A 13,506-nucleotide genomic window follows, 5' to 3' on the forward strand; every position below is an offset into this window, starting at 1 on the left:
AATTGAAAGAGGTAGTTTATCTTCCAATAAGCTTACAGTGATCATGGGATTTATTTTGTCTAAATTTGAATAAGCAGTTAAGTGAGATGAGACATAAATAGAGATTAGACACCAGTCATACCATGCCTGTGACAGGGGTTGAAGACAGATGTACATAATGCCCTTTTGGAAACTCCAGTTTCTCTTCACTACCTATGGAGGAAGTGGAGTTGAAAGGCACAGACTGGATACAAGCTTTTAGATAACTGAAGTTCATGAGGTTAATCCTATGCTAAATGCTGTTAAAACACCAGAAGTCTTCAATGAAAGAAAAATTGTTTGTAGTCTTACATGCCCTGCTACATAAAGGTGCATAGTAGCAAAAAGATGACAAAACGAAGTAAAGCACAAGCAAAATCAATTTTCAAAAGAAATGGTGTCTCACTTTTAGTATTTGACTTGTAGAAATAGTCTCTTGCTTTTTCTTCTCTTCACCTTCAGAAGGATCACTTGATTCCTAAGAGAAATCAAATACATGGCAGAAAGCAATGCTATCATTATATGATACTATGATTGCTTGTTTAAAGAGTGAACTGTAAGTATCTGCATTTTCCCAGTTTACTATCTTCTTTTGCATCAGAATGTGAAGCATACAATTTCACATAGTTCACCAGCCAGCACCGGCAATCAGGAGTGGACCTATTCCTGAGGAGTTCTATTCAGGAAGGAAAATGTAATATAGTGAATACAAGTTTAAAAACTAATAGAATGTCCTCGCCTCTCTACTCCTCAAGAATGCAGTTTTCCATTTGCTATATTACTTATGAAATGGTACAGTAAATACACTTTGCAGTCCCTCCCGTATGCCTGATGTATTTGTATGATGTTCATTGCTACAAAAGGAGTCCAACTCAAAGAACTACTTAAGTACATGCAACACTTTAAGGACTATAAATAGTCTCATCAGTGTAGAAGGATGAAGGATGTCATTACGTTTTCAATATGTGAAAGACTTAATTAGACTTGGGCTATAGAATCATTGATTTTTTTTTATTTACTTAGATGTTTGTGACTTGCACCAAACAAGGCCATGCCTAAGTAATAAATACATGAGTATTTATATTAAGTATGAGGATTTACTATGGCATTTATATATATATATATATATATATATATATATAAATACTGGTATTTTTTCTCTAATTCTGTTGCCAGTTTCACATAACTGCTATTGGTAGTATCAGTCTCACATTCCAGTCTAAAAACCTTAACCGGAGCAACAGTTCAAAAATTGCAAATTATTGGAGCAATAGCCACCATTAAAATCTGGTCATGCTAACACACAGCTACCTGAAATATTGCGCTTATTTCAATATAATTAGATGAAGAACTGTAAAAGTTACTACACTACTGTAATCACTGCCCAAGTGTATTGAATGGAAAGCAGACTAGAAACAAAATTATTTCAATATGTTTTCTGTCTTTACAAGAAGGGCACCAGACACTTGCCTTGAGATTGGGATCCATACAAAATGCAAAAATATGGTTTTGGTTATGCAGAGCAGGAACAACTTTCACCTGAGTTCTCCAAACCGATAGAAAGGGCTTCTTATTGTGTTAATCAATTTGCAGCAATCCTTACTGTTTTAAACTGTATGAAAACAACTCATGGCTTGCCATAAAAATTGATGCACCAATGTTCAGCTGCCTGTTACCACTCCGAATTACAAACATCCACAAGAACACGTTAAATTACACAGAAGATGAAAGTAAGTGATAAATACTATAACAACATACATTGCTATGGTTTGGCCTACTTCATATATTGTCATGCACAGTACTAACTGTATAAAGGAAAGTATCCGAATTATAAAACATAGTAATAAAAATTTGCTAATGCAGTTGAAACTAGGAATTATGTATTGCATTTCTACAGTTACATAATTTTTGCCAACTCCAAAAGCAATACTCTATTCCATAAGAAACAGCTGAATGATTTCCTAAAGGTATTTCTTTGTCTCCTTCACCCTCCGAACTTCATATTCCAATAATTTGAGCTCTCCCTGACCAAGTTCTGTAAATCAGGCTTTCCCACCAAAAGGCCACATCCTGCAATTACTACAGAGTCACATATGTGCTGACTGGTGAGCCAGTACACACATGCTGATAATAGTAAGCTGCTGCCAAATAGAAGTATGTTACAATGCCTGAGTTTCAGCTCCCTCAAGAGGAACACTCATTTATGTCTTTCCTCTCACCAGACTTAAATTTTCAAACATCTTGCAGGGATGCAGTTATCCTTGAGATGTTTGTATCTCTGTCAAATTTGGCAAAAAATGGCCAATGGTGTTAAAAATTTTTAGGAGAGAACCAACAGATAAATGGAAACAACCTGTCTCCTTAAGGAATCAGGATAAAACCCACAAAATAATCCCATAAGTAAGGTAAGGGATATGTATGAGATTATCATCTGAACTGCTGTGCCATTAGGTAGCATAATGCTTTTGGTGACTTTGGAAAAGGTGTATTTGTAAACATACTTTGTTATACTCTAGTAAAAGGGATAGGCAGCCATACAGCCATCACACCACTCTATGAACACTGGAAACTATTATTTAGTGTCTAGAATGTATTACTTAAGTAGCTTTCAACCTGCTTTTTACCGCCAGACCCCTTTAAAATCTCAAATGCATATGTGAACCTTTATGTAGCAAATATAAGCTATGTCATAATAGAGTTACTTTTCCTAGTTTTTTGTAGAAATTTTAGATATAATTTGGAGTAAATAGTTCAAAGACTAGAAATTGAAAACCATTGTGCAGAATGCAAAATTAGTTCTTGCAGAATTAATCACTCTGACAAAGGTTAAAAGAAAATCAGAGCTTTCAGTAAAACAAAGTTTAGTATCCTAATGCTATATGCGGATACTGAAATAATATGACCTGATTTGTAAAACAGCTTTTTGCACTATGTGCTGTAACTTTCAAGATGCTGCTTTTGAAAAACTTGATAGAATTTGTGGATTTTTGCACTGTGAAGAGCTTTCAAATGGAATCACTCTCCATTTTAAACAATAATTTGGGAAGTGTCTCTTAAGCAGGTAATATGCTTGCAGTAAAAACGGTGGCTGCACCTTCATTGCCTCAGCTTTGTATAAACTTTAAATGCCATTTGCAAATATACGACTTCTACTCATATGGGGATACTTCCATTAAGTTTTATGTCTGAAATACTGTAATTACTTGATAGGTATGCATGTACTTGTGCCCTCTAAAGTAAAGAGGTATATGGCTCAAATATCCATATATCCTAGTAGTTCCATAAAAAGTCTTCCTCTGGTTAATTGATTAAAGAGCTAAAGGTTGTAACTTGTTCTTTGTGTTGTACGTGTAAAACAGGTCAGCTACAAGGTCCTGTACAAAGGATGACGTATACAATTTTACATTTGCTTTAATAATTGTACATTGGAATTTCTAGAGACCTCTGCTCTTGCATTGTATACTGTAATTTGCTGTCTTGACACTACTGTCCTACTGCTGGGATGATTAATCTAACATTTACTTCTCCTTTTTCTTCCAGTGGAAAGATCTAGCATAAAAACTGTAATATTTTTTTCTTCAAGTCAACTTTCTGGAGGTTTCAATGCTGCTAATGATTTGCTCAGTCCCCAGGACTGAAAATTTCATGATGTGTTCTGGTCCAAGTTGGGAACTCAGTGTCTTGGCTTTGTCACTTTTAACTAATGACAAGCTTAATGATACTGTCAGTTTCAGTTTATTACTTAAACTAGTCTCCTAATCTGACAAAGGAGGATTCAGTGATGGGTAACAAATGTAGGGAATTTCTGGTTTAGATTCTGAGTCAGAAACTGAAGATGTACTCATTCGTATTCCTAAACTGTTTCCCAGAAAGCATGAAAGCCAGAACATCTTTTTGTTTTGTTTTTAAAGGAAAAAGTGAGACTCTCATGTCCACACATAAAGAAATATACAGAGGTTTCACAAAACCAGCAGTCTCACAAGTTTCACTGAACCTCACTGTCATTTGAAAACTGTGTACTGTTTTTTGATATCTTGTATTTTAAAATCAGTAGGAGTATTGACTTCAGTGGGCCCAGCAAGCAAACGAAAGGTTTACAGATAACTCTTCCAGATGTTTTTGCTTAGTTCTCTGGTTAATTATTCTACTTTTTTTACATATAGAAAAGAAATACAGCCCATTAACATTATTTCTTCTTTCTCTTTTACTCCTTTGAAAGAAAAGGCTACAAATCACTCCCTGAAAACTAATTCTAAATAAGCGTAAACCCCATCAGTTTATATTAGAAAGACATGCATGACTAAAGAAGCAATGGAGAAAGAACAAAGTTGTTGAATAAACAAAGCATCATTGCTATTGAGCAAGTAAAAAACAAACACATGGTGAAATACATAACTGTAGGGATGATAAATAATCAAATCCTTAGTGAAACCACAGTTGGTTTATTCAATGGCACTCAGCCCTCAAGAGATTATTCTAAGTTTTGATGCATTATTTCCAGATGACCTACTAGCTTATTAGGCAGTGTACTATTACACAATTCATAGTGTTATGGGTAATTATTTGATAGCACAGATATTCTTGAGCCTACTGTTACTGTAGGCCATTTTTCATTCTTAGTTGACTTTGTTTATATGCTATAATACTTATGAGGGTCCTTGAATTGTTAATTTGATGTTTTTCAAGTTGCACGTTTTTTTGCTCTTTGCTTTACATGTTGCTCTGACTAACCTTTGTTCTTTCTCTTTTTGCAGGCAGATAAAAGGCTTTATCTCACTAGATACCTATGTTACAAACTGGGGCTGCAGCAGCATTGCCTACGGTCATTTTCAATCATTATTTGAAAGGCAGGAGAGGCTGGAATCCTACCTTGATATGCCTCACACTCAATGCGCTGCTTGATTCTGGATTACTCCTGGATGATTACTTCACCAGAGTAATGATTACTCCGGAGAAAATGCTTCTTGCTTCAGGAGAAGAAGCACTGGGAAGGGAACTCTTCCTACACAAAGGCCATTGAGAAATTAGTATGTGACCACAATTATTTCAACAAGTTCTGCATAAAGTTCTTCGACAGAGCCTCTCCTAGTAACAACAGAACAAAGATAAGATCTTCACACAGATAAATAATTGATTAGAAGATCACAGAAGAAGGGAAGGGTTAAATGACAAATTTTTCAGGTGAATGGACATCACTGGTAGAAAGACCTGGAGGTAATGCATCTGGGCTTAGGACTTTGTTGCTTAACATATTCACAAATTACCTGGAAACAGAGGGCTGAAAGTTAAGTGATGGGTTCAAACAGCAAATGGATATATTCTTGAAGGCAAATCTATGAATCCACAACTACTAACTACAAATATACCATCTCCTCATCACAAATTCCTAGTCAACAAGCCATCACATGACAGGAAAACATACGAAGGAAGTATGCTGACAATCTATGTTAATTATCCACAGCCTTGGATGGAATACTGGACTAGTCAGGGTTTTCGACAAATCAAAATATGGCCACTCTAGTAGTGGCATGAGTTTACAGCTGACTTCTTATAGAAAAAGGTTACTATCAAGTCTATAGGTAAACTCTATAGTGTTTTCTATTTGCCAGTTTTTGAAGAAAACTTTGTCTATGGATGTATCAGCTTCCAGCAGGGGCAAGAAGTCATCTCTGCTCTTCATTAGACTTGTCAAATACCCTAGTTCCTTCTGCAATCCCCATGCCCATCACTGAGTTAAGACATACAAAATAGAATAATAATTACAAACTGGATATGAGGGCTTCATCACCAGGCTTTCAGGTACAAATACACCTGCAGAGTCAAATTCTGAGGCCCTCCTGAACACCGGAAAAAACTCAAAACCACAGAGAAAAGGCTACAAAGTTCTGTTGTCATATGTGTGAGAGAAGGGGACTACAGACAAATGCTGTCAACTTCCTGAAGACTGTGTCTTCTAGCACTGAGCACCTTGCCTATACCAAGGGAGAATACATGAAGAATAGCTCTTCAGCTGTCTCCCTTCTCTCGCAGATTCTGATTTTCCAGTCTTAGAATGACCTCCTTTGTCAGCTTCTCACCTTTGCTTTGCTATAACAGAGACTTGCTGTTCAATAAACTTGCTTTGTTCAGTAGATGCAAAAGACTGCTGGGGAAGTTAAAAGTAACACTGTTGACTGCCAAAGCCATAGCACTGTATCTACTCACAACGGAGAAACTCTTGTCTGCTGCAGATGTTTTATACACCTCAGCAAATCCGTCTCAAAGGCTGCTTCTCTCTCTTTTTTTTTTTTATTCAGTCCTGACGCAGTGAAGAAAGTGACTGTAGAATTTGCTTGCAAAATGCCTGACCTCTCTTCCAGCACAACTTCCCCTAACAACTGAGCTATGGAATATCTTGGGACTGATATCTAGAAAGATTAGCACTTTCATCACATCACGTGCCTGGGGGTTGGTAGTTGGCCTTTGAATCATATAGCTGAAATCTGGAATTAAAAATTAAAGTGTCATTAAAAACAATAGCTTAAAGCTCAACTACTTTTTAAATCTATATTTACACATTTGTAGTCAATATCTCAGCATCACAGGAAAACCTGCAAATGAATACTAGTTTTGGAAGAACATTTGCACAGCTTTCCTTAAGAAATTTATGCTGGACTATATCTGTTTCAATGTTTGTCCCTGAGTTAAGTTTGACTTTTTCTGACAGCTTCAGTACAGTCAGTATTTCACTGTAATAATGAACTTCACATAACAAAATATCACCAAAAAGGCACAAGATGATTTCTGTCTGCTTTCTGGAACTACTCTCCATTTCTCAAATGTAACTCTGGCTACTGACTCGATGACATTCAGTTTCAGATTTTGTCAGTGTTCATTTCAGGTATCTATCTGCCAGAGTATCTCTCTCTCTCTGTCTCTGTTTTTCTCTGTGTTGGAAAAATGAATGGTCAAATAGAATTGCGTATCTCAAATCTTCTTTCCCTTTCACTTTTCCAGAGGCTTGCAGAAAAAAAAACCAACAAACAGCTGATCAGTTCTGATTGTCTGAGGTCTAATTTCATATGTAAATGGAGAACACATTAAATGAGAAATAAAAGTGAAAATTATATGGGATGAGCAAGAAAAAAAAAAGGAAAACTATGTAGTCTATTTTTTTATCCCTTGTGGCTTCTTGAGTTCTTTTGGGTTTTGTTATATGACTGCAGTGAGTTTAAAGTGATTTAAAATGCATAGTTCGAAGACAGAAACAAGGAACCAAAACCGCTGCCTGAATTTATAGCATGTAAGACTTTATGGTGACAATAACACGGATAAAGTATAGCTAACCATGAAGTAAGAGTGTTATTTCTGTATAGTAAAATGGAACAAGAAGCTTATTTAAATTTCTTTACCATGTTATAAGAAATGCCTCCCTTCATATATGAGATGTTGCCTGAGTTCCTGTAAAATTTTGTTCTAGCTGTAATGAGCATTTCTCTACGAAAACTGTTGGAATTGGCTTAATCTTTATAAAAATTCAACTATAGTACTTATGTTATGCTCATTATGTCTGCCTTTAGAAGCCCTTGGTAGGTATTTCTGCTTTCCAGAATTTTCATCAGAAAATTCTGAATAGTAACCAGCAACACAATTTTGCTTCATGTTAAAAAGAGTTAATTTCCATTTTGATGCTGCAATCAATACAAAATGCTCAGACCCAATTTTATGTGTATAAGTACAATACATTGATATAAAACAAGAGGGTAATATGTGCTTCGACCACCATGTGATGGCAGTCCTAAAAACCTTCTCTTCCCTAATCAACTAGACACTGAATAGGTGTTTAAATGCACTGTACTGCAACTTGTCAGGAAATACTAAATGACGCAGAAATATCCAGAGGATTTCCTGACTCTGGAATGATTTGTTAATTTGGTTTATATTAAAACAGGTGCTCATTAGAACTCTTGCATATACCTTCACAATTTACATAAATAGATTTTTAAAAATATGATTTACCTCCAAATATTTTTGTATTTTTTTAGCATTAGAATGCTCATTAGAATTTGCTGACGGTACCTCTTTGCTACAGCAGGGACAATGAATCATACAAATACTGCTGCAGTTGTCATATTCAGTTCAAATATCCAGGGCAAATATATTTTATAAGGTTGTTCATTCAGGACCTTGGGGGATAGAGTTCAGAAGCTAATTTTATTTATTTGTTAAGCATCACCAATTTCTTTGGTGATTAAGAAATAAAAACAGTAGTTTGCTTTACCTCTGAGTTGTGTCCTGACAGAAGCAGCTGGCACAGCCCTGGAGTTCCACCTTCTGTCCTGGCTGCTTTCCTCCCAGAGGTTCATCTGCCTCCTGTGGGCAGGCTGGCCTCTCTTTCCTGTGATGGGGACCTGCTGGTGAGGTTTCACATCACTGTAGTCTACCAGGGATTCCATAGCTCTTCCAACATTGGGCTTCAGGTTAGCATCTGCTCCTGGACTCAGAAAACCTGCACAGGGATTACTAAAGGTACATCATCCCACTGTGGGAATAAAGGGTAATTTAGCTCTCCTAGAGGGGTGAATGGACTGTACTTAAGGAAAGAATTATTGGGTTTCTCTTCAAAGCTGGCAAAGCCATGTCTGTTCTCAGGACCTCTCACAACAGGTGTGCACATCTTAAACAGACTTCAATACTGCTGGTTATCCATCTTGTGAACGGGTTCAACTGACAAGGTAGACTTTTTAAAGGCACTTGCTTGCCTTTCAGCTCCATGGGAAACCACAGTCATTCTCTTCTATCATCCTTACGTGGCAGTATACTTAAAAGACTCCACTTGCTCCTGTTTCTCCAAGTTTCTGAAGTCCTAGCCAACAAACCACAGTAAAACTAGAGGTCATCCTCCAGAATATCTGCGTATAGAAACCGTGAAGAGCAAGGCAGTGAATTCTTTCCTGAAAAGAGATTTATCAAATATGGTACAAAAAGAACAGAGTGACTGAATGAGCAGAGAGTTATTTGGTGATGATGGAAACCATCTTACAATGAAACGTCTCCTGGTGTGAAACATATCACAGTAATCTAGTCCTTCAAGGGGACACACACAGCAACTTGAAATGGCACTACAAATTACTTACTCAGCTAGCAGAGAAAAAATTAAGAAGTTTTCAGTCTTCCTAAGAATTATATGGTGTTTTCACTGAAGTATTTTAAAATAAATCACTCTGTTATCCAGATCACAAATATGCATTAGATTGAAACACAGATTTAACACCAACAAAATTTATCAAGCACAAACACAGATAAATGCAAACCAGAAAACTTACAATTATTACTTGGGATAAGTAAATCACATTGACATCAGAGTTTTCCATGCAGCCTGATTACCTCCAGAGTTTTGCCATTTGTTCTATCAGGTCAGCGAATCCATTAATGTCTCAGCTCAGAATATGCAGCATTTCCTAATCCCAAGCTTGACAGTATTCATTAGCAATCTAAACAAAAGTGGTCTGATTTACAGAGGTCCACTCTGCATGAATTCAGTGCCATCTGCAAAGGTGTGGTACTTAAGAAAAATCAAACGTTTATTTGGACAGCTCAGTTCACACTATGAGGGCCTTTATTTTGTGGTCTTGTCAGGAAAAATTAGGGCAGAGACTCTGATCCTTCTCTCATTTATGTTAGTCTCACACAGATGTAACTTCCCTGAATCCCTAACTTGCTCTTGATTAACACTCCATCAGAAATGGGGCTAACATTTATTACAGTACAAATTTACACTAATAACACAATGCAGAATGGTAGGGGTTTCTTTTGAGTAGTTTTCTGATGGAGCACAAAAATAACTAAATAAAGCTTCCTTCTTTATTAAGACAGCTTTCATACACAGGTCACAAGAACTAAAACAGGGGAAAAGTGACAGGCGAGCATACTGTATATGCAGTACTGGCATTGTAAGGCTAAGCCAACACTATGAACACAGAACTCTTTGTCTGACACATCTTGTGTCCACTTTCTACCACGCTCCAGGGAGACCTTGTAGAAGCCTTACAGGACCTAAAGGGGGCCAACAAGAGAGCTGGTGAGGGATTTTTTACAAGGGTCCAATAGCGGAAGGACAAGGGGTAACGGTTTTAAACTGAAAGAGGATAGATTTAGATTAGATATTAGAAAGTGACTCTTTACTGTGAGGGTGTTGAGGCGCTGGAACAGGTTGCCCAGAGAAGCTGTGGATGCCCCATCATTGGACGTGTTCAGGCCAGGCTGGACGGGGCTTTGAGTGACCTGGTCTAGTAGAAGGTGTCCCTGCTCATGGCAGGGGGGTTTGAACTCTATGATCTTTAAGATCCCTTCCAACCAAAACCATTCTATGATTCTATGATACGAACCTATGATTCAAGTTAGTTACAAGATACCTCAAAATTTGACTTCTGCCAGTAATAAGCCTTTAAAAGGCCATGCTGGTGATTGTATTTACTGACGCTCAGTAATCTCCGTACCAAATATAATCAGTTTTACACTAGCAACAACATCCAGTGTTGCAGACCGATCTTTTGCCCCGCTGCTTACCTTCTCCTGGAAAGCTTTAGGAAGCGATGGCAGGAGAGGCAAAGACATGGGACCCAGGTAAAGTGCAGAATGGAAGATGTTGCAAAGATGACTCATGTTTTGTTGCATTTTTTTTGCAGAGTGAAACGCAATTAAAGCTTTATCTTGGATTTTGTTGGCAAGGACTCTGTCCAGATTATCCCGGGAAGTAGATTCAACAAGTAAGGCTGAATTATTTCTACTGTCAATTCTCAGAAGTGATCTGTGCTTTAAAGAAGCACATGGATGAAGCTGGTCACATGTCCAAGCTAGTCCTCTTTACTAGACGTCGGCCTTTTATTTTGCTTCAGGATTTCTGTGGAGCAGTCTACTGGTTCTTTGATGTAAACAGCTATTATTTTTCTCTGGCACAGTAACAACACACCAAATCTTCCAATACAATGAAATTTTCCTGGCAGGTTTTATTTGCTTCCCAGATTGCTCATTCCCCACCTCCTACTCCCCCCTGCAAAAAAAATTAAAATAAATAAGTAATAAAAAAACTCCTTTCTCTACTCACTTACAAATTAAATACACTTTATGCCACAGGAACATGCAAATGTCCTGAGATGCCAGACACTTTAATGGTCTTTTTATAGCAGCACAATAAAGACCGAGCTGCACAGCTGTAAACACTCATGCCAGTGACTGGATCAGCACAGTTCCTTAGTTTTGCAATAGAAACTTCCCTGCCCTCTTTTTTTTTTTTTTTTTTTTTTTTTTTTTTATAACAACTGCACTGAGCACGAAGCCAGCTCACTGCACCTTTGGGAACCCCCAGGTGCGGCCTGCGCCACCGCAGCCCTCGCTGCTGCAACGCAGCTGCCCCTGGGCGGAGGGCGGCCGTGCCGGTGCGTTCCGGGGCTGGGACTCATCACGTGCGAGCCGGCGGCTGGGCGGTTCGCGACGGCGCTGGCGCGGCGGCAGATGTTTCCCTGGGGTTTGCGGATGTGAAAGCCCCCGGCCCCGCTCCCTCCCGAGCTGCAAGCGCGGGGCTTGTTGCTGCGGCTGGGAAAGCCCCGCCGCTGCGCTCCCGGCGGTAGGTCGCGCCAGGGAAGGCGCAGCCCCCCCTGCCGCCCCGGGGCCGACCTCTCCGCCCCGCGCCGCCCCGGGCGGGGCCGCCGCTCGCCTCAGCGCGCCGGGCCGGGCGGCCGTTGGCGGCGGGTAACGGCTGCGGCGCGGAGGAAGGGGCGCGGGGCCGTGGCGATGCGGCGCAGGGCGCAGGGCTGCCGCCGGGCGCCGCCTCCTGCTGCTGGTGCTGCTGCGGGCACCCCCCGCAGGTACCGTCCCGCGGCGGGGGGCGGCGCGGCGGTGCCTCTCGCCTCGGGCCGGCGACACCCGGGCCCTCGGGAGGTGCCGGGGCGGCGGGGCCGAGTCACGGGCAGCCGCTCCCCGCAGGGCCGGGGCGCACAGCCCGGGGCGGGCGGCGCTGCCGAGCCCTCGCTGCCTCCCGCCGCTGCCCTTCCTGCAGCATGGGGCGTTCGCGGGTTCTCCCGAGTTCCCTCCCTCCCTGTGCCTTTGGCCTTGCTCTCCCTCCTGTATTTACACTGTGCTACAAAAGAGGTGCATGCGTTGCTGCAGAAGTGACCCTTTTCGGAGCCGGGCAGTTTTTAAGTTTGTGGTGTTGTCGGGGCCGTGCTGCTTCGTAACAGAGGAGCTGTGCCCTTCAAAGCCCAGCTTTCCCCGTGTGGGTTTTGCCAGTGCTTTTCCCATCTACACCCACCATATCCGCCAGTGGGATTAAACTTCCTCTCCACATGTGGAGATGGATGCAGGAAAGCTGAAGAATTAACTAAGTAACCTTTTGCTCAAAGATGAACAATGAGTGATGGGGAGAGGGATGTTTCTCCTTCCTATGTGCCAAAGAAACTGTCTCAGGGGGTGTAACACCAAGAGTTGGCGTGGGAAGTGAGTGGCTGGTAACTCAGGTTACTCAGCTAAAAGAGCTGCATCACTTTGTTGAGGGCTCTGATGCACAGAAACAGCTATGTGATAAGGCACCCAGACGGTACATTTCTGGTTTACTGGTCGTGTATCCACTGTGTGCGTAATCGCAGCTGTCAGCTGTCACTGAGCGGGAAATTCAGTTGTACGGCCTCAGCTCTCAGGCTGGGAATGGCCTGAAATGACAGTCTCTGCTTCCTAGTGACATTTTGAAATCTGAACATAGTAAATCACTTAGGATTTCTGATAGTATTACATTAGATTATTTAATTTGTACATCAGTGTGCATACATGCTAGGTCTTCTTATTCCATAATCTGGTTACGATCGCGTTTTACCAGTTCATTTAGAAAGTCAAGGTCTTCTCCAGGGGCAAGATCAGAGGTGAAGTTCAAAGTTCTTCTGCTCTGTGACAGAAAAGGGAAAACCATATGTGGTATTTCAGCATCTGTTCACTGAAATGTCACAGTATTTCTTCTGTCTTTGGTTTTAGTAGGCCTAACAGACATTGTCAACTCCAGAAAAGACAGATCAGTTTTATTGCATTGGGGTTTTATTAATATAGTTTTGAGTTCAGACTGATGTAAAGAATATGAACCTTTTTCTCTAAGGATTTATCTCTTTGTTGTTGTTGTTGTTGTTGTTTTTTATTTACTAATGCTGACAGTTTTTGCTTATGTGGTTTTCCTTCAATGAATAATTAAACTTTTGGAGCGTGTTTCTTAAAATGTCTTAATTACATTTGACTTTTCTGAGCCACCTGAAGGAAATTTCCATCTTACTGAAAAGATTCAAAATTTTTAACTTTAGCTTGCTATATGATAAGGAAAAAAGTCTTTTTAACTTATGAAATGTGTTAGTGCTGTAACTGTCTGAAAGGAAATATGAAGACCCACTTGAAATACATAATATAGTTCATACCTTGCAGGCTTTTTGTCAAAGGGGTTAAACTTAACTGAACTTTGTTAACAATTAAACA

General features: G+C 39.9%; 1 protein-coding gene across 1 annotated transcript in view; it reads right to left on the bottom strand.

Annotated features, from left to right (window-relative positions):
• Positions 1 to 13,480, bottom strand: part of SPMIP7 (sperm microtubule inner protein 7) — a 39,744-nt gene extending 26,264 nt beyond the window's left edge. Inside the window, 7 exon segments of the mRNA XM_080380630.1 lie at positions 122 to 245; positions 340 to 472; positions 475 to 496; positions 6,367 to 6,500; positions 8,234 to 8,518; positions 8,521 to 8,686; positions 8,690 to 13,480. Coding sequence (XP_080236756.1) covers positions 122 to 245; positions 340 to 472; positions 475 to 496; positions 6,367 to 6,500; positions 8,234 to 8,518; positions 8,521 to 8,686; positions 8,690 to 8,788 — 963 coding nt within the window. The 5' untranslated portion in view covers positions 8,789 to 13,480.
• Between the last annotated feature and the right edge of the window lie 26 nt (positions 13,481 to 13,506).

This window comes from Falco punctatus, assembly GCF_963210335.1.
Source record: "Falco punctatus genome assembly, chromosome: 3".
Classification (NCBI taxonomy): domain Eukaryota; kingdom Metazoa; phylum Chordata; class Aves; order Falconiformes; family Falconidae; genus Falco; species Falco punctatus.